Raw genomic sequence first — 25,747 nt, 5'->3', positions numbered from 1 at the left:
GCGGACCCACGCTGTGCCACATGCTGACCGCTCTTTTCCTCCCTCAGATCGAGGAGGAGATGCTCTCCCTGCAGAACGAGCGCTCGGAGCGAATCCGCACCCTGCTGGAGCGCCAGGCCCGCGAGATCGAGGCCTTCGACTCGGAGAGCATGCGGCTGGGCTTCAGCAACATGGCGCTGACGGGCATCCCCGCCGAGGCCTTCAACCAGGGCTACCCCAACCCGCCCGCCGCCGTCGTCGGGGGCTGGCCCTCGCGCCCCGTCCCACGCTCCGGGAGCCACTGGACGCACGGCGTGCATCCCCAGAACTCGGGAGCGCCAGCCTCGTGGCGGAGCCAGAACAGCTGCAGCGGGGGTGGTGGGTTCAGCCGGGCGGAGTCCGTCTCCAGCCGAGACGGGGGCGTCCATTCCTCCCACTCCTCGGCTTCCTCCTCCTCCTCTTCCTCCTCGTCCTCTCACCACCACCACCACTACCTCCAGCAGCACTACCACCACCAGAGCACCCCGCACCTTTACCGGGAGAGGGAGAGAGAGCGGGAGAGAGAGCGGGAATGGGGGGGAGGAGGGAGCCATTTGTCCCACTCCCACGCCCACTCCCACCACTTGCCCTCCCACTCCTCCTCTCAGTCCCTGGCCCTCCTCCCACCGCCGCCTCCCCCGCCCCCCATTTCCCTCTCCTCTTCCTCCCCACCCTCCTCCTCCTCGTCCTCCTCCTCTCAGGGGGGCTACAGCGGGAGTGGGGGTGGTGGCCTGGCCGTGAGGGGCCCCAGTTTGATGGCCCTGAGGAACAGCCCCCAGCCCCTGAGGAGAACTGCCTCCGGTGGGGGGCCAGGGGGTTCTGGGGCCGGGGAGGGGGCTCTGAGCCGGAGTACCTCGGTCACCTCTCACATTTCCAATGGCTCACACCTCTCCTACTCATAGAGAGGATGACGAGGAGAGAGAAGGAGGAGGAAAGAGGGTCGGTGGATAGTAGTGCTGATGGCTTGAAAGAGAGCTAAGGACAGACAACATTTATATAACCTTCAGACAGAAACCAAACAAAGTTGAGAAGAGGGCAGGGTGGAGCAAGAGGAATACCTATCTTTTGTGGACGTTCTCTTAGTGGTGCAGAGAGAAACACTGAATGGAAGAGACAAGACGGTCATGTCTCAGAAGTGAAGAGGGAGAGATTTGCATTGAAATGAAATGAGTCATGTAAATAACTTAAAAGTGGAAAAATGATTGATTAGTATCAATAACAATGAGGTTTGTTGAACTTGATGTGGGTACAGAAAGGTGTTGGGCCAATTTTTAAAACAGTTTTAAGTGTGTGAATGAACACAGTTACACTGCCATACAGTGGCTCGGAACACCTACTACATGTCGAACCACTGCCTTTATGGTTTCTTAAAGGGGTGCTGCCATGGAGTATTTTATTGTTGGCCAAACAATAAATTATAGATATGTACATTCATGTGAATATACTGAATGCTTGTAAAGCAATTTGGCACATTCCCCCAATATATTCACCTACTATTAAAAGGCGCAAGCATTTGTGTGAACATGGAAGGACAGCTCCCCAGTATTCTATTACAAGCATACGGAGTACATGTATATATGACATATAGGTGTATGTATCTATGGGAGTTGCTACAATGCATGAAATTAATGTACAAAGTATTTCTATACATAAGTATACACATTTATATATACGGTACCTGTCAAAAGTATATTGACAGTAAGAATTGTTCTCTGTTTGTCACTTTTGACATATATTGTACATATATATGTGTATATAAAAGCACTAATTCTAAAATATGTTTATATGGTAATAATAGTAATAATAATCATCGTCATCATCCTAATTATCCTTGATGATGATAATGATGTGTAATGAGCATAACAGAATGAGAAATCAATCCTTTTCCAATAGATTATTATTATTACTACTACTACTATTACTGCTACTACTATTATTACTACTGCTACTAATTCAATTATTGTTGTTGTAATTATGTATGATGTACACTAATTCTGTTATTTTTAAATGTTCTTTTAAAAATGCCAATTTTGACCACTAGGTGGGGAATGTGAGATGTGTGACTGTAATAGAGCGATTTAAGAAGAATAGAAAAAAAGAAAAGAAGTAGGAGTTTCTAACCCACCAGTCCCTGTTAAATCTCAGGGTATGAGCCAGGAAAATGCATTGTGAAGAGTATGCAGTATGTTAGCGCCAGTATTAAATGTGTACAGTGCAGTTGTAGCTATATATGAAAGACTACAATTATTTGACTTTTTTCCACAATCGCCCCAGCTCAACAAGTGTCATTACCTTAATGTCAGTCTTCTGACACATTTTTTAACAGCAAAGGCAAAAAAAAACTGCAGACCGAGTCCAAAGTTCTGTTGAAGATGAGTGCAAACCAGCGTGTTAACATGTCCACATCTGCCAGTCATTTATTAATATACATACAGGCTGTGTGCTACTGAGGGTGGGGTATGTGCCCTGAGGGTGTGTGGTCACTGTATTTCACTGTTCTCAGTTAAATAGAGTTAATCTACTTGGAAGTATAGGTACTGCAGTTTAATAATGATGGTCATTTGCACATGCTGTCCAGGGGCAGGGGCAGGGGCAGGGCAGGTCAACGAAATAGATTATGCTGCTGTATCTCTTCTCTTTCTCTGATAAGAGGCACTGGAAGAGAGTTATTGGCCTTTAGAAAATGGCACATGGAAACTGAATATTAAAAAGCCTAGGGTTTGAGGGGTTCTTTCAAAATTTGTTGTACAGGAAGTAATAAAAAAAAATAAACACAAGTATACATATTGTGTTTTTCTTTGACTTTAACACAATTCTGTCTGTGCATATGTAAAACAATTATTGACATAATGCATTTACAATAAAGTGGGAGTTGTTGTAGGAAAGACTAGGTGGGCGACATAGCTCAGGAGGTAAGACCAATAGTCTGGCAGTCGGAGGGTTGCCGGTTCAAACCCCGCCCTGGGCGTGTCGAAGTGTCTTTGAGCAAGACACCTAACCCCTAACTGCTCTGGCGAATGAGAGGCATCAATTGTAAAGCGCTTTGGATAAAAGCGCTATATAAATGTAGTCCATTTATAAATGCAGTCCATCCATTTACTAGGTCACCGTGGTTAACACCTATGCTTTTATTACGGGTGCTGTGGGAGCTTCAGGACCTTGGTTTTACCTCACAAATCTGAAAGACGGCACCTTCTCCCATACAGTACCCAAGCTAAGGCATTTGATTTGAATGTGGTCAGGGGGAAGAGTGCTCCCTGTTGGCCTACTAATGCCTCTCGAGGCCTGGATTTGTTACCAAGCTGTGGGGTATGTCCACCCAGCGCTGTTAGATATATTAATTACTGATTATTGATAGTTTCATGAAGCTTGAAGATGACTGAACCCATGTAGAATCACTGGCCCAATAGTATGCCTTTTTTGCAGGTGATAATATTTTGTCTCGGAAATAATCTGAAGACATAAATGCAACATGTAAGTGCCTTTCATCATGAACGCACGTCAAAATGACTAAAGATACAAAATAAATATTTAAAAATAATTTTATAATGGAAGTATATTTTTTTCCACAAATATGAAAATAAATAGTGCTAGAATGTGTACTGATAATGCATATTGACTGGTAAGAATACCTGCAGCTGCAATCTAAAACGAAGCATAAATTTGTCCATATAAGATCGGGCTGATGAAAATATATTTTCCAAGAATTTTAGGCATATTGTACCTATGAGGATAGTATTGACAGAGCAGACCTGGAGCTCCATGTGAACTTTGAAAATAATATTGATGCTGGCAAGACACTACTAGTGACGCATAAACAAGTAAATGCATACAAAGGAATTCAATGTTAAAATAAGTCTTCTGCCTATACTGATCAAAATAAATAGTGGTATTGCAAAAACAATTTGCTAAAACTGGAAGTGCTTGAGAAGGACCCTTAAATTGTCCATGTTCTACATATAGGACTGAATTTAGAGTAAAATATATTTGATTTCATATATACAAGCTGTCAAAACACTTGATAAAAATGTTACATTTAAGTGAGATAGTAAGAGATATATTTATATTTTTTAAAATCATTTTTACGGTCTTGTGTTGGAATTGTTGCCCCATAATTGGTGGTTACAACCAGGCTACAAAGCCAGCTGTATGCAACCTATTATCACTAACGTTATGGGTTCTGACACAAACTGTCTGTTACCAAAAAAGGTGATACTGTATCTCTCTGCTTCATTTTATTGTTTCATATGAATATTTTTATAAATGAAATGGCCCCTCAGCATAGTTCCACCCCTTCCTTAGTTCTGTGACCCCTGGCCCCCAACCGTACTTAATAACTAAAGATGCCGTATATTTGGGCCTGGACTTTTCTTCAGGTTTCGGGTTTAGCGTTGCCAGATTATTGTATTTGTGCCATAATTTCGTCCAATGTATGGTACGATCAACAATGCCAAAACGTGCGATAATTTTGTAATTTCACAAATAATGTTATAAGGTTACAAAGTTGCTACTGACTTTTGATTCAGAATCAGTTTCGATTTTATTGTATAATCGTTAAAGTTAGAATTGTGGTGGGGAAATCTGATTTTAGAACTGCTCTCCAGCCAATCACTAGAAGGCTAGATCGTACATTCAGCAAGCACGTCTGGTCTGCTAACCAACGCAGCTATTTACAATAACAAGCATAGCTAATCAACTTTTCCGTTCATATGCTTGCTGGTTGCATTACATTTATTGAGAGATTGCTATTTCGTTGTATTACTAACATCGAACATAGGGGACAGCTTTTGTGTTATGTAACGTCAATGATAAAAGTATTTAGTCGAGCAAATTCGACATTAGTTGGCCATAACGTTGCCTGCTTCAAGCAGTGTATGGCGCGTAAAAATGTTTTTCCTTGTGTATGCCGCTAGACTAATATTCGCTCGCCAAGAAAGAATATGATGTCAAAAAGATATTTTATACGATTGTTGCTTAAAAGAAAGATGCTAGATTTGGGCAAGTGAATATTCACACACATACAGTCTTTTCCTTAGGCTATGTACGGTAATTTTCTAAAATAATAATAATTTAAAGACCCGCGTACGATAATATGATGTTTCCCATCTAGCAACGCTGTTCGGATTGAATCCTTGCAGGGAAATGTAGTTTTAAGTCGTCCGTCTGTAGCGTTGCCTAATATTTAAAAGATAAAGTTTGGTATTCTGTGCCTGTTCTGACAAGCGAGAATCCACGAACGATTTTGGGCATATTGTTGTCTTAATCTTAAATCCACCCACGCAAGGCAATGCCGATGCCTTATTTAAGACTTCACGCGTGAGCCACGAACCTACAAAAAACAACAAGGAACTTATGCTGTGCGTCATTCCACTTAAAGGGGAGGTTCAGTACCGCTGTCTTTTACTTGGCCTACTGTCAAAAATACACCGATTCAAAAGAGATTCGTTTGTCTTTCCTCTTCGTTAGACCGAGTACTAAGTAAGGTATTTTCAAAAAGCACTGAAATCTGTAAACAGACAAATCTACGGGTTCTGCTATGGCTGAAGAAAACATATTCCTTTTCATTCCAAATTTGATTGGTGAGTTTGAATGCGTTCACCATGTGATAGCAAGCAAGCTAGCTACCTGCTATTGATAGTTATGGGTAGCCTACCTACAATTTTAATGATTTCCGAGGGTTTTTTATGATCTACAAACCATACAGAAACATGACTCCTGAATCTGTAAATGATAGTTTCGGATAAGATTGGACTGTATTTTTTTTTCTAACGTGGTATGCAATGCAGTCTTCAGAGTAGAGAGAGACGTTCATTTGAAGCGTCTGCTTTGTGTGAGTCCTTTCTTTGCTGTTCGTATCTTCATGTTTTCTGTCTAAACAATCGGTTCGGCATATTAATTTAATAAGTTGCCTTTAATCTCGTAATGTACTGACATGTATAACATGTTTTGTAAATATTCCTTCTGCCCCCCCCCCCCAATGTGCTGACAACCTATTGTGGTGTGCAATTTCCTTACTCTCACAGGCTATGCCCGCATAGTCCTAGCACTGCTGGCTTTCTACTTCATGCCGTGTTGCCCAGTTCCAGCAGTGTTCTGTTACCTTCTCAGTGCCCTCTTGGATGCCTTCGATGGGTATGCTGCTCGTGCCCTCAACCAAGGTAACTAAAACTGAGAGCAAGGACGTTCAGTAGGGTTTGTTAACGTGTCCTTGTCTCTACCTGCATATTTGCATTTCAAACACAGTTCTTTATTGGGAAAAAAAAAAAAAAAACGTTAATATATTTTCCTATTTTATATATTTCAATGTTTTTTCTTCCCAATATTAATGTATTTCAGTATTTCATAAACAGCAAATTAAAACAAGAAATAAACATTGGAATAAGAATGAACATACTATTTAACTGTGAAAATATGCTAAAGTAATAGTTAAAACAAATTGATGTATAAATAAACAATAATTCTAAAAGATTATGTATTTGAGTGTCAACTTGGTGTGCCTCAAATTATGGCAGGCTGAAGTCTATTGTTCCAAAAGTGTGGCTGTCGACCCTTCCCCAGTAGGAATTGGTGTTTCTTGCTTTGTGAGGTGAAAATTCATTTGTAATTGTAGAAATATATTTAGATGAGTACTTTATATTTATGATTTTTATAATATAGGATGAGCTGCAGTTCATCTCTTCCTCCTTTTCACTTGTCTTCCTATAGCTGTAGACGACAGTATATGGAATGATCTCTGTGAATTCAGGCACAAAGGTCCCTTGACGTCTCTGATTTTCTTTAAAAAATTTTTCACAAAGAAACTTCCTGATAAGAGATATGAGTCACAGATACTTTCTGAAGGACAAGTAACCTAATTAAAGTGTCAATTTCAGGACATTTCTGGCCCTATAGGTGCCTCATTTAAGCCCTATATTTTTTGAATGTCCACTACGTGGCTAAAAATATACGGACACCCCTTCTAATTAGTGGGTTCGGTTACTTCAGCAACACCCATTTCCATTTTTTGTCAAATATTCAAAAGAAAAAACAGTGATAAAAATGCTTCATCCTTATTGTCTTGATATTTAAGGACAGTTTGTCATACGTTAGGATGACCTTTGTGTTTATTTGCTCATGCTGAAACACAGGTACTAAGTTTGGTGCAATGCTGGACATGCTAACTGACCGCTGTGCCACTATGTGCCTGCTGGTGAACCTGGCTCTGCTGTACCCCTCCTACACCTTCCTCTTCCAGCTCAGTATGAGCTTGGACATGGCAAGCCACTGGCTGCATTTGCATAGGTAACCCAGTCCATACACCAAAGCTGATTTATGGATATGTGGTGAGATGATGTACACCTTATTTTTACACACTGCGTCAGGGTTGACTCTCTTATTGTTTTCTTAGTTCAATGATGAAGGGAGCTTCAAGCCACAAGACGATCGATCTCTCTGGGAACCCCATCCTTAGGATCTACTATACCTCCAGGGTATGCATAGATGGGACAAAATTAAACCATATATCCAGGCACACACAAATAAACACAATGTGAACAGTTGTATGCTGTTCTGACTTTTGTTTTCTCCTTCAGACGGTGTTATTTATTATGTGTATGGGCAATGAGCTCTTCTTCTGCCTGCTGTACATCATGTATTTCATTGAAGAGACACACGGTGAGTTACCAAAAAGTTACCAACCAACAAGACTGTTTTAAAAGGTTTTTTTCTTATAAGATGTACCAGCTCTTACCATGTTTACCTAGGCCTGTAGTACACAATCTGTGGAGAGATCTATTGGGTTGTGAAATCATTATGAGTTCCACCTTATTTACACCAAACATATCATTCCTGTGGCGCTCTCGCCAGAAGTCATTCACTTTCAATAGATAGAGAGGCAACTCACGTAATTCCTACTGCACTCTGCCTAACTGCTCATAATAATGATCCTTGCCACTTTTGCTTGGCTGGCAAGTTATTTTTAGGCCAGCGGAGCACAAACTATGGGTCGGTCAGCCAATCAGGTGACGGGGTATATCTGATTGGACATGGAATCGTGTAGCTTACAGCAACATTGCAATGCAATTAGGCCTGTATGAAAAAGGCGTTGGTATTCATTAACATTAATGTTATTCTGTGTTTGTTCAAATGCTGAATAGAAAAAGATAAAAGTAGTTAATACACATTTTATTGTTTCAATAAGACAGTGTAATTAATATGATCATGCAAATGCCTGCTTTAATGTTGACTAGTAGGTCATTCCTACTGTACTCTACGAGATTGTGCCATTTCTACCTGATTATTGGTCACAACATAAGGAAGTTAACGGCTTTAGCTAATCATCGCGATAGTCTTTGTGTTTTTGACACCAAAAGAATATAACATTATTGAAATATTGGCTGTGTTGAAATACACTATATAGCCAAAGGTACCTGGACACACCATAATCTGGAGCTATTTTTCATGGTTTGGGCTAGGCCTCTTAGTTTGAAGGAAGGCAAATCTTAATGCTACAGCATGCAGTGTTCCAACATCTAGTATAAAGCCTTCCCAGAAGATTGAAGGTTGTCATAGCAGCAAAGGGTGGACCAACTCTATGTTAATGGCCATAATTTTGGATGTCAGGTGTCCACATAGTTTCGGACATGTAGTGTATTAGCATTAGAAATGTGTTTAAAGTTTCCCACTGGGAAAAGGATAAGTGGGTGATACCTCCCATTAAAAAGAGACTCACTGACGATGAATGTAACGTTAAAGTAATAATCTCGAAGATTTTCATTAAAATAAATGTCTGTTAAGTCACTATCTATCGCTGAATTAGGTAACACAATGGTGATTGAGCCTATTATTATATTAATTAATATTATTATTAATATAATAATTTATGATTAAAGAACTGGGTGTCTGTGGTGACATTCCCGGGGGAAAATCACAAGCGGCGCATAGATAGTGACGCGTTTTCCATCACCAATCAGTGGTTGATCCGCCAGAGAGGGTAGACGGGGCGGGGGGGTTATGGAACCCTAAAACGTTTTTGTGTAACATGAGAGGTCATATTATTTGTTGATGTAGATTTCGTATTACATTTGATGACAATGTAACGTTACTAAATTACATAGCCTAGCTATTTGCACAGCTAACGCTAGCTACCGAACCATGTCAAGAAAGGCAACATTACAGTTCAGACAACGTTGCGCACAGTATCCATCTCTCATATCAGGTAACGTTGCGTTAGCTAGCTAGCTAATGTAATTAACACAATTTAATGTCAGCTAACAATTAGAAAAAATGCTAGCTAATGCTATTGACTGGTACCGACCTCGCAAAACGTCTCTCGAATGCAATGCTACCTTGTTGCAATGTAGCTAACTAAAGGTCAGTTCAGATCAATGATTTGCTACGAGACTGGATGCAACTTCCAAAATTCCAAGACGTCTGATTGTGAACGTTGTAACTGCACTTGGCGAACTGACAAGGTGGGTCTTTTGAGACCCCAGGCAACGACTTCAGATGCTCTGCAACTAACCAGTTCACACCGCTGCAATTTTCTCTGCAACATTATAAAACCATTTTGTCTCGTTGCGAATCATTGATCTGAATTGGCCTTAACGTTACCGTTATTTACATTGCCATCAAGTTCATCAGTATATTATAATGATCGGAATAAAGCCGTCTTTACACAGAGCATTAACCAGGGATATAGGTGGAGCAGAGCCAGGTCTGATTTCAGTGTAAAGATGTCAAACCGGAGAAAACTAAATAAAAGAATACAGCAGCATGGATTAGCGTTATTATTTTATTACGTTTCCTCATGTGGTCCTTCAGCCTTGCCCTTTTTTGATGAAATCTCCTTTTTTTTTGTTTTATTATTCTTGTTCTGACTGCTAATTTAACACCCAGCTCCGCTTTATTCTCGAACAGTTTGCTAGCAAAACCAGAAACACCAGCGGTAACATTTTGCAAGGCAGTTGTTTCAAAAATATCACACAACAATCATTCACGAGAAAGACTGTTTAGTGTGCATGAGATACATAATTGTACGAGCCGCAGCGAATCCCGCAAATTCTTCTCTGCAGTGTAAAGATGTTCATACCGGGCAAAAGGTGGATAAAGAACGTCTGTGGAAATTGATCATAAATAATTCTACCCCAAGTCTGCTACAGCATTTTAACCCAGCTCGGCAGTGTAAAGGCAGCTTAAGTTAGCCTAATGTTAGACAATGAATGAGTGTGTACATAACGTTACTTTTATAACAACCATTTTTTATTCAGTAAATAGTAAGTGTTATAGTTGGCGTGGCCCAGGTGGCAACTGACTGACGTCACACAGGCGACACTGGTTGCATCCGGTTGGATCTCTGGGAAGTGAGGTCCAAAAACACACCTGCAATTACTGCTTTTCGCCATTGGTACCACCAAAGAGAACGAAACAGAAATCTTCGAGATTGTCACTTTAATGAGAGGAAATGTTTTGATTTATCCTACGGTGTTCTGTCATGCTGATTTAATCACTTTACCTGTGCTACGCTTCATTTATAAAGCCTTAAATCCTGCTAATTGCTTTCTGTGCTTTATGTGATTGATTTCCTACTCATTTTAGTAACTTTGTCCTTTCATTTAGCTTTTGGGTATTAACAACATAGTTATTGTCAGCAGTTTAACAATTAATGATCAATGAATTGTTATTAATGAAAATGACTTCAGTTTGGGTCGCAAAAAAGCATGGACTGAAATATATGCATCATTGCTGAAAACGTTTGTGCACCCCTGACATTGTCTACTGAACTCTGAAACCTATTCACAGATAAAAGCGTCTACTTAATGTAAATGTAGTCTTTAACTAAAATCATTAGCTGGTGATTAAGTTCAAATTGGCCTATTCAGGTAAACAAGACAGCTCTCTGTCTCTCATGCGCACACACACATACAGAGCCTCTCTGTGCAGGGTAACAGGTATTTTACCTCCGGGTCCTCTTCCTCCTATTCATAAAGTGTGTCTGTATGTTGCATTGTGGTGTGAATGGGTGTGTGTGTGTATGTTAATATGTGGCTTCCTTTCCATGCATTTCTGAATGTTCATGTGCTTCTTCTCCAGTGTGGCTACAGGGGTTGCTGGCAGTCTGTGGGGTGGTATGTGCATTGAAATCTGGGATCAGCCTGCTGCATCTCATCACTGCTTCCAGGAACATGGCTGCCCTTGATGTCGCTGACAGGGAGAAGGAAAAGGGCAAGACTGAGTGAAAGAAGGGTATGGGGGAAACAATGAAAGAGGTGGAAAGACAGTAGGATAAGGGGGATGGAGAGTGTGATGATGGTTAATAGAAAGGCCATATTGAACAGGCATGGTTATGGGAACAAGAGAGTTATGGTAGAAAGAACAAAATGGAGTTTGTGCGAGAGGTAGGAGGAGGATGGAGAAAAGAGATCAGGGGACCTTTTTAAAATTATACAGTCACTGTAAGTATTTATTTCTGAATGACCACTAGAGCAGTAGAGTCTCATTATAAGTATTTAATACAATTTGAGAGTGAACGTATTCCTTTGAAGTGCTGCAAATTTAAAGCTAACCTAGTTACCTGCTCCATGACTGACCATAATGTTTGGATTGTAGTTCTGTGCACTGGCAGCCTCTGCTTTTGTTAAAAGCAGAGCAGTCCTCATCAGTTATTGTAGCATGGGCAGTTGGTTACTTTCTAATTTATATTCAAAGATCAGAAAGTCTACTGAAGACATACAGCAGTCTATTAAAGTATAACCATTTTAGTGCAACTTTTAAAACAGTATAAGGTTGTGAATTGAGAAATTATATACAAATTGAAAGACACTGCATTATTTATGTAAAATGTGAAAATAGCCTTTTCCTCTTATCTTGACTAATTTAATTCACTGTTCAGTCACATATTATACTGAGACTCTACTGATGTTTCAAGTTTTATTGCTGTTATTATCATCATAATTCTGTTTGGTTATTTTCAAAAAGTAGGTGTTCTGTGAGATGCCATATTTGTGATTTGAATACTGTTTGAATTTGTTTTGTTTTAGATTACTTGGTGACAACAAAATGCATTTATTACAATACACATGCATTTGCTCTACACATGCATTTATACTTGTAATATATTTTTTGGTTTGTATAAAACACATCTGTCATTGTTTGAGGAACATAAAGGTAGTTTGTGAAATTGGGTAAACTGCATCAAAAGTACAATCCTAAAAATGTGTACCCGTCATGGAAAGACCAAATTGCACACAGTCAACTACAGATTGGCTGCAAAGATATTAGATTCATAAGGGGTCCATTTGGAATAGACTGACTATTACTTCTGTGCCACAATGCAAATTTGGGTTGGTCTATCAATCATCACAGTATTCAGTGGACTGTGCTTAAAGAGTGTGGAATGGCCGTTCAGAAAGAGTTGACTATTCCAGTTCTCAAGGGTCACAGTCCAGAATCTCTCATAGTCATTTGAACTGCCAATGACGGTGGAACAACCACTTCATTCCCTCCAGTGCTTCAGGACTAGTGAAATCTCTCCCAAGCAGCATTTTGTTGCGAGAAACAATTTTCTCTAATGAATACTTTTTGGATCCAGTTTTTTTTTGGCCCCTATTTTTATATTTATTCCCATCTTGTAATTTCAGCTATGCTGATTTTTCCAATTATTTCATAAGATGCACTTAATTAGGTGATATAGAAATTTATATTATACAGAATGTTATAATGAGTTTATGCTTTTAAGCTGTTTTTGTGCAGTGCCTCTGTCATGCAGGTAAACTTCCGAATGTTTAAAAATATAGTAAAAGATTGAGCTACAATAAAAACGATCTATGAGCCAAAGTCTTAATTTCTCATTTTGTGTGTGTGCGCGCAGTACAGAACTTTATTTGTTTTTAGTTTGAGTAGGCTATTTGCATGCAATAATATACAAGAATAGACATCAGAAATTGAGTTTACAAAAAAATGTCTACATGGTAAAAGATACCGGTATTATTTTCTACAATTTATTAGATATACATGCAATCACATATAGGTTACCACAATATTCGGCATACCTGACTAAACATCACAGTGCAACCATGTCATTTTGACGTAGCTAAATCCCAAATGCCACAATACAACACTGCGCCTGTGCGTTTCTTTTCCTTTAAGATGCGTACATTGTGGCGGTAAATGTGGTTCTATAACCCGTCTGCATATATGCATTATCCGTTTATAATACCTGCAAAATAATTTTTAACAGTCCGTGGTTATTTGGAGCGACTGCACGAAACGTTTTTTTTGTTCAGTTTATCGCGGCTTAAGCACCGTTTTATTTACAAAATTTAAGTCGGCCGAAACTGTAGTGGGCGGGGGGCAAAGAGAACGGCCTAGAAGTAGTATACGGTGGAGAAAGAAAGGGGAGGGGGTGTTCAACGAAAATACTTTCCCTTTAAAAACGAGTGGGACATAACGGTGAGGAGAAATAGAGGAGGGGGGAGAAAAACAAGAAATTAAAAAAAGAAAAGGAAGAAAGAGAAAGGGAGGGAGAGAGAGATAGAAAAAAAAAGAAAGATGTCATCTTCTCAATTTAACACCCGGTGTGGAACGACGAACTGCGGCCGGGCGGGAGCGCTCTAGCTGAGGCCAGGACTGAACGCAATACCGAGGCTTCGACCCGCCTTGGCCTATTAAGGAAAACAAAATAAAAACAATATTAACTATTGTTCTGTGATACGCTTTAGAACCAGTACTTACCATAGCGTTGAAATAATGTCTTCAAATATATTTTGCTAGCATTTCATTATTAATAGCTAATCAGATTTTTCTTTTTTTGCATGATTAGCTCGCTAGCTAACAATTACTGTTATTTCGAGTGTATCGAAATGAGCTTTCAAAGTCTACAATTACCTAATATTACAGTGTTAACGAGGTAGTGTTTACGGGGATTCTGTGCGTTTCAATCAGTAAATAAGCTAGCTAGCCACCAGGCTAAGAGTTCAAACCAAAACGTAGAAGCTAACTAGATTGTGTCAACATCTAGCTAGCCAGCTGGTTAGTTATTGATAGCTTTCTGTTTAAAATGATTGCATATGATTAGCTAGTCAGCGCAATAGCTAATACATGCAAACAGTGAACTAGGTGCATTTCGATGAAAGCAGAATTTATAACAAATTGTGTTGCATGTAAATTAAGAGTAGCAGCTATAGAGCTACTGCTATAAGCTAGCAAGCTAGGTCATTTTGAACAGGGCGATTATCATCAATCTCGATTTCAATAAGACGTAACCGATCTGTCAGGTATATAGTATTAGGTAGTTATAGGATAAGTAGGTTATATCGACTTTGTTGATATTGTTCATTGTATAAATACTTCTATTTGGACGATTATTCTCTTCATCGTGGTTCAAAATGGATGCTGCTTGGAGTAATTTTCTGTTTCAGGTAAGTTTCTGACACTGTGAGTATGTCTTAGATTAGGAGTGTACAGTTCGTAAACCTAGTGGTCACCCCCTCCCCCTTCTAGGACAGTGCTATTCATTTACCCTTTCACTGCTTATTGTCAAATGAGAACTTTGTCATCAGTGTAACTCATAACTTGGTGATTTCAGTGCTTCAAGGACCAAGTTGCATTTATGTACCAGAGCTTTACTTAGAGTGAAAATCACAGTTTCTCCTGCAGGACCACAGGTGTGGTCAGAGTGACTGCTTTTTATTTTTATTTTTGTACCTTTGGTAGTAAGGTTTCTAAGCATCTCGTGATCTTTTTGAATTTCTTCTGACAGTTCCACCTCCTTTGTTGTTTCTCAGAATACACCCACTCAAACCCAAGTGGAAGCAACTCTCCAATCAGACCTCCTCCCAGTCCTCACAGGCTCTGCCCAGAATCCACCCACAGAGCACATAGCTCCACCTCCTTCCACAGTGGACACTGCTGCTCTGAATGAAGAACCTTTACCTGGTGAGAGGGGGAGGGCTTAACAGAGAGGGTGGGGTAGAAGACACTGCAGAATGAAATGGGATAGCAATTTCCTTTAACTGTATCTTTCTTAGAGCAGAATTATTGCAAGGGGTAAAAAACCGTACACACTGTCCACATTTTAAAATATAGTTGTGTTGTTTTTTTATGCGTTGGTTGTTTTATGTGCTTGTAACCAGGGTAATGCAATGCATTTCCTGTATGCATACAAAACTAATTGAATCTCTATCTCTGTTTCCTCTTTCTCTCGCTCAGTAAAACCAGCGTCTCGCCCAGCTAGAGCTGCTCATATCTGCCCCCTGTGTAACAAGCAGTTCAAGAACAGCTACAACCTGCGCCGCCACCAGTCAGTCCACACAGGAGTCCGCATGAAGGACAGAGCTGCCAGAGACAGGGAGGCGGGAATGAAGGATGGAGCGGCAGCAGCAGTCGGACGAGTGGAGAGACAGACTGTACCTCTCTCCTTACTCCATCTCTCTGTCCCCCAACCTCTTCCCCCTCCCGCCATGTCAGTTCCTCATGCACCTACTCTCGGAAATCAAGAAGGCGACGTGGTTGCCATGTCAGTCACCGCAGCTAGTGTTGCCATGGCTGGCCCTCCTCCTCCTGCTGTAGTGGTTGCTGGGGCAACAGTACAGGTGGGTTGGCACTTTTCAAATATCAAAATTCAAATTCACACTCAGCTGCCCAGTTTTGCACCGAGGTCATAAGACATTAAGAAGCTATTGTGCTTCATTATTTCCATTTTATTATGGCATTAATGGTGGCTGCATGCAGTCAAGAATGCTACATTCTGCAATCTTCCTTCTGTGCAAATCCTGCACTGAGAATATGGTGGGAGGAAATGCTTGCTAAGCACATCCTACACTGCACAGTTGCTAAACACATGGGTATGATTTTTCTAACAAATGTAATGCTCTTCTGCTGGGGTAACCTGGGACAGAGTGCCTCAGGTATGATTTATATTTGCAGTTCTCAGGTAGATGCTGAGAGATCAATACTCACATGTGTTACTATCAGGCTCAGCTACTGCAATGTTATCCTCTGTGGCATTCCATAACAAACAATTGAATGACTACAACTGATATGAAATCAAGCAGCACAAATACTGCCAAGAACCAACAACAGAGCACATATTACTCCTGACCTGTCAGCTATACACTGGTTGAGGGCCGTCTGGGTAGTGTAGAGGTAAAAGCACTTGCCTACCACCGCAGTTCAATCCCCGGCAGTGGTACTTCTGGCTTGGTCAGACGTTCCTATGAACACAGTTGGCAGTGTTCGCAGGTGGGAAGCCGGTGAGGGTATGAGTCCTGATCGTTGCATTAGTGACTCCTACTGATTGGTTCGGGGCACCTGTCCAGCAGGGAGGGGATCTGGGGAAGATAGTGTGAACCTCCGCACGCATTACACTCTCCCAGTGAAACTCCGCGCTGTCAGGTGAAAAGAAGCGGCTGGCGACTCCACATGTATTGGAGGAGGCATGTGGTAGTCTACACCATCCCCAGACCAACAGAAGGATAGCGCATCAACCAGGACCGTGATACAAACGGAATTGGTATAACGGCTAAATTGGGGAGGAAAATGGGGAAAAAAATCTATACACTGGTTGTACATGAGTCTTAGAATTCTAGAAGTGCTTTTATTTATTTAGAAAGCACAGTAGGGTTTAGCACCCAACTAAATGGTTGATGGATTAGTTAAAATTGCTGTCAGCCGAAATAAAATGTGAGATCTAATGATGGCTTGCTCTCTGTTCCTGCACTTTGGAACATTCTGTGAAATTATATTTTAAGACATCTATAGACCATTTAAGAGCCAACTGAGACTGCCCCTAAAAGGCTGTGGTCCTTGAACATATGAATCAGTGAAACCACTTCTGTTCTTCCTCATTCATTCATTCATCCATCCATGTGGTCCAAAGCCAGTTTGTTTTTCTCTCTCCCATAGCAGCGTGCGGCTAACCCGAGCCCAAACCCAGTGCGCAAGAACCACGCGTGTGAAGCCTGCGGGAAGGCCTTTCGGGACGTTTACCACCTGAACAGACACCGGCTGTCCCACTCAGATGAGAAGCCTTACTCCTGCCCCATCTGCCAGCAGCGTTTTAAGCGGAAGGACCGCATGAGCTACCACGTGCGCTCCCACCAGGGTGGCGTAGAGAAGCCCTACGTCTGTCCCCACTGTGCCAAGGGCTTCTCACGGTGAGGACCAGGGCAGCGCTGCGAGACTGGTTTATGCAGGACATACTGAGAGAGATGCTATGCTCGTGCTTGCTTTGTAGCACAGAGAACCGGTTCCTGCAGAATTCCCCTCATTGCTTGCGATCCGCTGTGTTGTGACTCCATTGTTTGAACTTCCCTTTTCAGGCCTGATCATCTGAACAGTCATGTAAGACAGGTCCATTCAAAAGAGAGACCCTTCAAATGTGAGGTAAACTCAGAATAATATAACAAATAAAAAGTATCTGTATATGATTTAATTCAAATTTAGTTTGATTTTTAGGAATTTTAATTTTACTTTTATGTATCTTTAAAACTGTTGGTCCGCACATTAAATGACTTGTAATATCAAACAGAAACATTTCCCTCAAGAATTAAAAAAAAACTTTTTAATGTGTTTAATTTGTCCCTCTGTAGACATGCGAATCTGCCTTTGCTACACGCGACCGGCTCAGAGCTCACATGATCCGCCATGAAGAGAAGGTGCCATGTCACATCTGTGGCAAGCTGCTGTCTGCCGCATACATCACTGATCACATGAGGGTGCACAACCAATCACAGCACCACGCCTGCCACCTCTGCAACCGCAGTGAGTGCTTCTGTCCATTTCAAAACTTTGCTCACTATTCTTTCACCCCACTTGTTTGTTTTGTTTACCTTACTTGAAGAAAAACTGGGATTTCAATTTTTTCAACGACAACCATTGCAGTTTCAATATAGCAACTTGTTAGTAACTTTCTTTTTTAAAGCACAGCTTTGAAATTCATGGTTGCGATATTAATGGGTGTAATTTATCTCGTAGAACAAAACGTGAAACTGTCTTAGGCATACATAACCACAGACCTTACCACAGCTATTCTCTAATGTGGGTAAGCGTTCATGGGTGGCTCAGTTATGTGTTATGTTTGATGCGCTAGTTTACTGTCAAGCCAGAACATCACCAACATTTTTCTGACGGTGTAATATTGTATTTTAATCTTATTGTTCATATTGTAGGGTATTGGTATCTCCATGGGCTATACTGTACACCAAGGGCATGGAAAATACTCGTTCAAATTTACTGTATGCTAATATGTGGTTGATGAATGTAAAATTTCCCTTGGAGTGATCATAAATAGTAATTTAGGCATGTGTACCACGGTGTGTCACAATGTTTTTGCATTATTTTTCAATGTGACATCAATGATTCATCTTAACCCATCATAAGGGGCAAATTTATATGCTTTATAATAGACAAAAAGCATTTCATTTTCAGAGATGTTTTTGGTCCCCTAGAAATCATAGACCCCTATACTGATGAAATGATAGTAATTCCCACTTGAAAATTATGCAGAAGTTAGTTTCATGAGTGAAGACAGTTGATTTGTAGTGAAATATATGATTGTTCTAATGTACAGCAATGCACAGTTCAGACATTTTGGATAGATATGGAGACACTAAAGGGCACAAGGGTACACCGTTTACATTTTGCTTCATAGATCTTCAGTAGTTTTGTATATCACCCTCAGATTTTGCACACTTGTGGTCAAGGGATGTACGATTCAGGTCCATCTATAGTTTTGGCTGTTTTACATATGTGGCTCTCAGTATTTAATTTAAAACTAGAGGAGAACAACTCCATTTTTTGATTTTCGCCAAGATAATTGCAGTCCTTTTAGTACTGTGTACTGGAAGAACTCTCTCAGTGGGTCTGCACTGCATGCAGTATAATGTTTCATCTCCCCTCCTTTTCCCCAGGCTTCACTACTCTTACGTACCTGCGTGTCCATGCACAGAAGCACCACGGTCAGGAGTGGAAGGAGAGTGCGGGTCAGAGAGGGGGATTTGGGGGAACCGGGCCGGGAGGTGTCCTGTTGTGTCAACTCTGTGGGGTGCATTGCAAGACCCCCACCCAACTGCAAGGCCACATGGGCACTCACACCAGCCCTCACACCACCCCCAGCCCCATCGCCACCACCACGGTATCCAGCAGCTCCATTTCCCTGGGCAACATGGTTTCTGGCCCCAGTGTGTTCGTCAGTGGGAACACAGGGGTGGGGCTGCTGGTTTCTGATTGTTCTGGCATTGCCCCCCAGTCCCACAGCTAGCAGGAAGGACTAAGGGGATAGGGAAGAGAGAGCCGGTGGGCGAGAGAGACCATGGGCCACAGTCAAGGTGAGGGAGGGCATGTCCTTTCTCTGCTTTTCCATCTGTTTTATGTCAGTTTGTGTCTGTATGAATTTCTGTCTACCCCCTCTTTTTCTCTCTTCACCCTGTTTAGAGAAACTATTGTCTACCCAAGTGTGTACGTGCTATTACCTCTCTCACTCTCTGTCAGTGTTACTGTACTGATGTGTCCTGTAAGTTTGTGTGAATCATACTAACCAGTTCTCTCATTCTGTCCTCAGTTTGTTGATGTCCTTCACTTCGATCACTCAGCCAGCTGTAGAGGGTAGGGTGTTCAGAGGATCCAACATGGAATCCTATTTGCTGTACCCTACCCCCCTCAGCCAACCTCTTGCAGAAAAAGAAAAGGCAGGAATTTGAAGACTCAGAAAGTAGAAAATCATTTGAACTCAGTCACTGACCATGAAATACAGTAGCTAACTTGGTTATGGAAATGGAAGAAACAAACAATATGCTGTTATATGGAATAAAATCACACTACTAGAATGGTGTGTTAGAAAGGGACTTGATCCTTCTGGAGAGGTACCTGCGTAGTTTTGTTCAACAGCAAAACTACGTATTGCAATGCTATATACTGTATGCAGGTATACCCCGTATTCCAATTAGTATGCATTCCAGTGGGTAGAACCACTAACCGAAACAGAGCATAAGGGCATAATTTTAACTTTGGTGATGTGTTCCCTGCAGAATTGTGGCATATCGGTGAACGATGAATCAAAAAAATTTACAAATCGTCATAGAAGCGTATAAATGCGGGAACACATTAAATTATGTAAACACAGTAATTAGAATTCTTTAAAACTTGGGAGTAAAAAAAAAAACAGCCAATCTATATTCAGAATCTGCAATAAAGCGTTTAAGTTTTCCAAAACCTTCACTTGTTCTTGCTCACTCACTTGCTGACTGTCCCCCAGCCTCTCAGACTCAAGCTTCTGCAGGATAAAATGAAAGTAGGCGTTCCCTGGAAATGTTATGTTTCCCAAACACATCTTACAGCAGCAATCAGTGGATGCTGGTTGACAAAGCCAAACCGTGACTAGGGATTTGCATTTGTCTCAGACTGGCTTATTGCTTAGTGGGAGCCAATTCTGGTTATCTGTGAAAGCAGTGAATAGAGGGTATGCACATGACGTCACAGTAAGTGGAAGTCACTTAGTGGCAGAAAGACTATCAGTGGCAGCATTAGCGTTCAGCTTGAATGCCGTGAAAACACAAAAAACACACCTAAAATGGGAAAGAGCTGTTGTGCGATTGACTGTACAAATAGATTCAACAAGATATCCGAGCTATCTTTTTACAGACTGCCGAAAGCTAAAGAAAACAAGCAAATGGATTGCTGCAATTCGCAGAAACAACTGGAATCCAGGCACCGAAACGTGGATTTACGGTTGTCATTTTGTGTCAGGTAGCTATGTTGGATTTTTGGGTAAAATCATGCCTTAAGTTATGTAGGCTACTGTATTGACTACTCATCAATTAAATATTTAGGATCTTTCATTTATATTCTGTGTAACTGTAAAGTTTTTGTCAGCATTTATTAAAAAACACCCATGATGAGCCTTGTGTTCTACAAACAAAGGGGGGATGGTTAGATAGTGTTAGCTAGCCAAGCGTATAAATTATTAAGGTATGATTTTACCCAAAAATCCAACATACCTGACACAAAATAACAACCGCAAATCCACGTTTTGGTGCCTGGATTCAAGCTGTTTCTGCGAATAGCAGCGATGCATTTGCTTCTCTTTTCTTTAGCTTTCGGCAGTCTGTAAAAAGATAGCTCCGATTTCTTGTTGAATGTCCATGGACCACTGGTTCTTTAGTAAGTTGTAAGGATCACTGTCCAACTGCCTTTAATTTAAGCAGATAATCATTTGTTTTACTCCTGGTTTTGCAGTTTCCTCTACTAAAGACAGCCATGTGGCAGCATGTTTTGCCACTCAGTCCCGACTGAGGGGGCGTATTCCGGTGGGAAAGTGACGTCAATGCATACCCTCTATTGGTAGGGCCTTATATTTAGTCCAAAATTAATGAATAGTGTATTGAATAAAATAACTGTGCTCCATAGTGGACTTGTGATCCACCTCAGTGAAGGCTAATGGACTATTAGTGTTGTATATCCTTCAAAACATTCTTAAAACTGTAAATGTAAAATTAAACCGTTATTACCTATTAAAAGCAGACGCTTGAGGTGCATTTTTGAAATCATGTTTACATTTTCAGCACATCTATGGCAGAAATGTCAAATCTTACCTGAAAAGAGCCGATGTGGGTGCAGGTTTTTGTTTTAGTCCAGCACTAAGACACTTTTTCATCCCTCATTCCATTCACTCTCCAACACCTTTCTCAAAACTATCCATTGTATTTCCCCTCTCTGCTTATTTTTCTCCCTCCTCCGGGTCTCCAACGCTACTGCCATTGGCCTTCGTACTTATCATATTCAGCCCATCCCCCTGAAACCTGGAGTCTTGTGAGAATGTCCTGTAGTGTTGCCCCTCCTCTATACCAGCTGTATCCTATTGCAGCCCCCATCAGCTACGATTCATCAATGTAGGGAACATAAAGGTCTAATCATAAATTCTGTCCCTGTAGACTCCTTCCAGATCTCTTTCCATATATGCTGCCACATGCTGCCAGCCATCCAAGCAGCCCAGGCACACATCCTCTTTTCTCTGCTGCCACCACAGCGTACGCCATTTTTTCGCTCTGTGTTTTCAGTTCGCTCCACTTTTCAGTTCAGTAATTTTTTAGCCCAACCTTCCTATCAAATCATACCTGGTATTTTTTTTTTTTTGTGTGTGGACCACCTTCCGCCAGACTAATTTACTGCTGCACCTTGCGCCGCCTCATTTCTTGGCTGTGGAAAGTCATTACAGCTCACTTTAAACTCGGGGCCACTGTGGGAGGCAGGAAAAGCATTGTTGACTTGATGCAGAGCCCCACAGATGTAGGACTCCAGTCTCTCTGCCGCAGTTATAGGCATATCCCACTGTAACACCAGGACCCTATAATTGATTAATCTGTATCTACAGGTTCAATTTTAACCCACTTTTGTCAATACATTACTGTACATCTCTCCCTTTGCCTTCTGCAACATCTCTCACTGTTCTGTCTTTCTGGTCTGCGTAATGCCATGTATCCAGACACTTAAGTGGCACTTAACCCCAGTTCTCTTTTATGTTACCTCAATATACGATTCTTTCCATTGAATCAAACTTCCACTTCTACTGTGCTTTTACTTTTTACTGTGCTTATCCATGTCCATATCCTAGACACACTCCAGCACCATCCTTTGCCTTGGGTGACATCGCTCCTTCCTCAGTTTCCTTCTGCTCTGCTGGTCACCCTTCTTTTCCTACAGTACCTTCCTCTCCCTGGTACACCCCTTTTCTAACATGTGAATGGTCTTCCTGAACCTTATGAGGCAGCTTTTTTTTTCTTTTTGCTTTCTGGCCTGTTTTTTGCACCATCAAGGTATCTCTCCCCTTTGTTGCATCTGTTGATTCAAACCTTATTTCTGTGCCATGTCCCTAACCCTTCTTCCTTTAAGCTGCTTCTGACATCCCCTTTGTGTATCCTGTGTTTTCCTCCGAGTCTAATGTATTGCTTGAAAATCAGTCCAATTGGTGTGATCTTTCATCCCACCTTTGCTGGAGAGACACATTAGACTGCTTACGGTGTGCTTCCCTGTGCATGGCTTCCACACCCGTGACTTTCTGGAGACCTCCAGGTTTTTGTGGTTGGCACCATGTCTTCCCACAGTGCCTCTGGCTTATATCAGATGTTAGTAGAAACCACTAGGATCATGTGGAGTCTGGATTTGCTCCTTTATTCCAACTTTGCTTTGTCTCTGAGTACCACATGTTGCTTCAGCACATACCATTTGTTTTGGCAAAACAACATTCTTGAGGTGTGACGCACCAGAGGTTTTCATTTCACTTCTTAATATTTTTCATTTTAGCAATAAAAAACTAGGTCCATAGCCCTTGCACGTGTAAACTGAGCTGGTGGCTGTCAGCAAGCGGTGAGCGTTGTGAGTGAAATCTCAATCTTTGGATTATGGATTTTCTTCATTTTTAAAATGTATTTATTAGTGTTTTTTCCCTCAAGGAAACATAAGAAAGAAGCATTGTATGGGGAAGCACTGAATGGGGTATATCTGTATGTATATATACTCTGAAAGGCATTATTAATGAAACAAATAAATGTGACTCTAGCAGGTTGTTGCCAAGACAATATATCTTATTTCTCTATTAGGCAGATACAGTAATAAAGGAAACATTACATGCAAATGTGAAATAATGAGAGGTTTGTATGTATCCTTTTGGATGTCATAACCATGTCATATGTGAATTTATTTTCTTGCCAGAATAGCTTGACATATGTATGACTGGGCCCTGTCACATAAAAATGGTGCGCACACATATGTGGAACGTAAGGTGTAATGTGGCTGGTGGGCATACTATTACATGGGTATACTATTGCAACCCATGCTATCACACATCCACCTGAGAATCGGTCAACTTGCACAACACAGCTTGACTGGTACCTTTTCCTGTCTCTTTGGGGCTGACATTGACTTATCTCTGAACCCAGTATTGTGCCAATATGTGGTCAGTTTGTACTGCAGTGTCCAGGCCCCTGCTGTGTTGTCCTACGCCAGACAGCATAGGCGCGATTCCGTACCTTTACCCCAGAGCTGCAGTCTTGCTGTTTGTGAGCTGGTATTATCCAGTTGTCTTTGTGATTGCACAATATGTGGATTTTGGAGATGCCTTGGCTGGAAATTGTACAGGTAGTGGTCGCGCTAACCCCTGGACTGCTGCAACTTTGGAACGCAAGATAGATTTCCAAATCTGCATTTAAAAAAAAATAAAATAAAATTGCCCCACAGGTTAATAATATTTTTTAAAAACCAGAGAAGCGAAATCTGTTTTAATTCACTCATGCTGAGCAGGCTACCTAGAGTGTGACATCTCAGTTGACTTTTCATTAAAAATTATGCACTTTCTCTTTGAATCTCGCAATGCTTCCAACAGTTGTGTAAATATTATGATCAATAAACCACACAAATGTCAGTCACTGAAAGCTGATTGGCTCAAAGAAACAATTTGTTTTGTTGTGGTTCAAGTCTGGGTCATCAGCCCTTGTTATCTTAAAAAAAAAAAAAAAAAAACTTAAAAAAAGTCTGTCTGCGTTTTTAAAATACTGCGTGTTTTTCCCTGCATTTTGGCTTTTGCAGAGTCCTGCGTAAACGCAACCACTGACAGGGATTGCGATGCATGGCTATCCTGGCTATTGTCATTGACTCATAGGTCCCATTTCAAAGTATCGATACTGGCATAATATTGTTGACCCGTCAAAGGATCAGGCAACTGGTCTTTGTCATTTTTATCCTCAGCATGCATATTTCCACCATGTAAATCATTGTACCACATAAAAGGACACCAGATGTTTAGCATACAATGAGTTTTTTTTTACACTATTTCTTGAATATAAGGAGCCAAAAGAGGAAATAAGGGCCAAATTAATTTGTTGCATCGACAATGCCTTTCAGTTTGTCTGTTTGTGTGTGTGTGTGTTGTTGTTTTTTTTTTAATGTAGCAAAGATTTTGCAGTTGTTTTAAATTTGACTGGAAGGCTGAAGGGTGTATTGGTCAAATGTAAGCAGAATGTTACTGCTGAACCCTGAAGGAGGTACTGTACTTGTTAACTTGCTACAACCCAGCTAATATTTTCCCAACAAAATACATTTTTATGAATATATCAATAAGTGTGTTCTTGTTTGATCTGAATTAGGTCAGTGTTACAGTGTTAAGTATGGATTGTTGTTTATCTGAATGAACTCTGTCATTTAGTCAGTTCAGTAAAGTAAAAATAATTTTAAAAAAGAGTGGGCTAACAAGGTGACCAGAAGGGAATGTTCGTGCCATGCTGTTATCAGATCAAACTATGAAATACCTCTCCTTTAGGAGCCTCTCCACCTCTGAAAACACATCTTAATGCCTTACTGTAATACATATATAATATTTTACTCTGAACTATTTTACACTGTAGGTTATGGGTTATTTGACAATATTAATAGGATGCATATATATTTATATTTGTATATTTCTCAACAGTATGTATCTAGAAACACTTAGATTGAAAAAGGTATTGTTTTAATGCTTCCTAAGACCATGATTATAATGATGTTATTTTGTAATTTTGACAAGGTTGAAATGAGCTGATAACTAAACATTCTAATGTTGTGAATACCTCTGTGTGAGATGGTATGACTGAGGGAGAGTGACCATAATTGTCGGTCTGTCTTCAAGCTTATTTTTCACTGCCCCAGTGCTTGTGTTGCTGTAATACAATGCTCCATTAATTCCTGTACAGACACACTGCATCAATAAGAATGACATTTACTTAAA

The 25,747-nt window shown here is 40.8% G+C and overlaps 3 protein-coding genes across 8 annotated transcripts in view; all 3 read left to right on the top strand.

Annotated features, from left to right (window-relative positions):
* LOC135249180 (serine/threonine-protein kinase TAO2-like) overlaps positions 1–2,800 on the top strand; it is a 36,789-nt gene extending 33,989 nt beyond the window's left edge. For all 3 annotated transcript variants that reach the window (XM_064324533.1, XM_064324532.1, XM_064324531.1), the window contains exon 20: positions 48–2,800. In XM_064324533.1, the coding sequence (XP_064180603.1) occupies positions 48–920 (873 nt within the window). In that variant the 3' untranslated portion in view covers positions 921–2,800. The remainder of the gene's footprint in view (positions 1–47) is intronic.
* Positions 2,801–4,860: 2,060 nt separating this feature from the next.
* cdipt (CDP-diacylglycerol--inositol 3-phosphatidyltransferase (phosphatidylinositol synthase)) lies at positions 4,861–12,831 on the top strand. Of its 2 annotated transcripts, none has more exons than XM_064324670.1 (6): positions 4,861–5,597; positions 6,042–6,176; positions 7,146–7,299; positions 7,406–7,487; positions 7,590–7,671; positions 11,089–12,831. In XM_064324670.1, exons 1-6 carry the CDS (start codon positions 5,555–5,557, stop codon positions 11,232–11,234), a joined length of 642 nt encoding a protein of 213 aa, XP_064180740.1. In that variant the 5' UTR covers positions 4,861–5,554; the 3' UTR covers positions 11,235–12,831. The 2 variants fall into 2 exon arrangements, with proteins under 2 accessions (XP_064180740.1, XP_064180739.1); XM_064324669.1 differs by lacking the exon at positions 4,861–5,597 and adding an exon at positions 5,829–5,848.
* Positions 12,832–13,116: 285 nt separating this feature from the next.
* Positions 13,117–25,747, top strand: mazb (MYC-associated zinc finger protein b (purine-binding transcription factor)). 3 transcript variants are annotated; one of them, XR_010328614.1, is made up of 8 exons: positions 13,117–14,414; positions 14,781–14,931; positions 15,205–15,587; positions 16,903–17,150; positions 17,316–17,379; positions 17,586–17,757; positions 18,906–19,322; positions 19,556–25,747. XR_010328614.1 is itself a non-coding variant. In XM_064324587.1 (7 exons), the coding sequence occupies exons 1-7, from the start codon at positions 14,382–14,384 to the stop codon at positions 19,253–19,255; spliced, it is 1,404 nt and encodes a 467-aa protein (XP_064180657.1). In that variant the 5' UTR covers positions 13,119–14,381; the 3' UTR covers positions 19,256–25,747. The 3 variants fall into 3 exon arrangements, 1 of the variants encoding a protein (XP_064180657.1); XR_010328613.1 differs by having other exon boundaries at positions 13,120–14,414; positions 16,900–17,150; XM_064324587.1 differs by having other exon boundaries at positions 13,119–14,414; positions 16,900–17,150; positions 18,906–25,747.

This window comes from Anguilla rostrata, chromosome 2, assembly GCF_018555375.3.
Source record: "Anguilla rostrata isolate EN2019 chromosome 2, ASM1855537v3, whole genome shotgun sequence".
Lineage (NCBI taxonomy): Eukaryota > Metazoa > Chordata > Actinopteri > Anguilliformes > Anguillidae > Anguilla > Anguilla rostrata.
Note: the sequence above shows the minus strand (reverse complement) of the source record. Positions and strands in the feature narration are given on the sequence as shown.

What these genes read in the sequence shown, in the direction of transcription:
- mazb (XM_064324587.1), top strand. Translation starts at nt 14,382, where the DNA reads ATGGATGCTGCTTGGAGTAATTTTCTGTTTCAG. An exon ending in AGAGACCCTTCAAATGTGAG is followed by an intron (nt 17,380 to 17,585) that starts GTAAACTCAGAA and finishes GTCCCTCTGTAG; the next exon opens with ACATGCGAATCTGCCTTTGC. An exon ending in CTGCCACCTCTGCAACCGCA is followed by an intron (nt 17,758 to 18,905) that starts GTGAGTGCTTCT and finishes CCTTTTCCCCAG; the next exon opens with GCTTCACTACTCTTACGTAC.
- cdipt (XM_064324670.1), top strand. Translation starts at nt 5,555, where the DNA reads ATGGCTGAAGAAAACATATTCCTTTTCATTCCAAATTTGATTG. An exon ending in GGATCTACTATACCTCCAGG is followed by an intron (nt 7,488 to 7,589) that starts GTATGCATAGAT and finishes TTTCTCCTTCAG; the next exon opens with ACGGTGTTATTTATTATGTG. An exon ending in TTTCATTGAAGAGACACACG is followed by an intron (nt 7,672 to 11,088) that starts GTGAGTTACCAA and finishes CTTCTTCTCCAG; the next exon opens with TGTGGCTACAGGGGTTGCTG.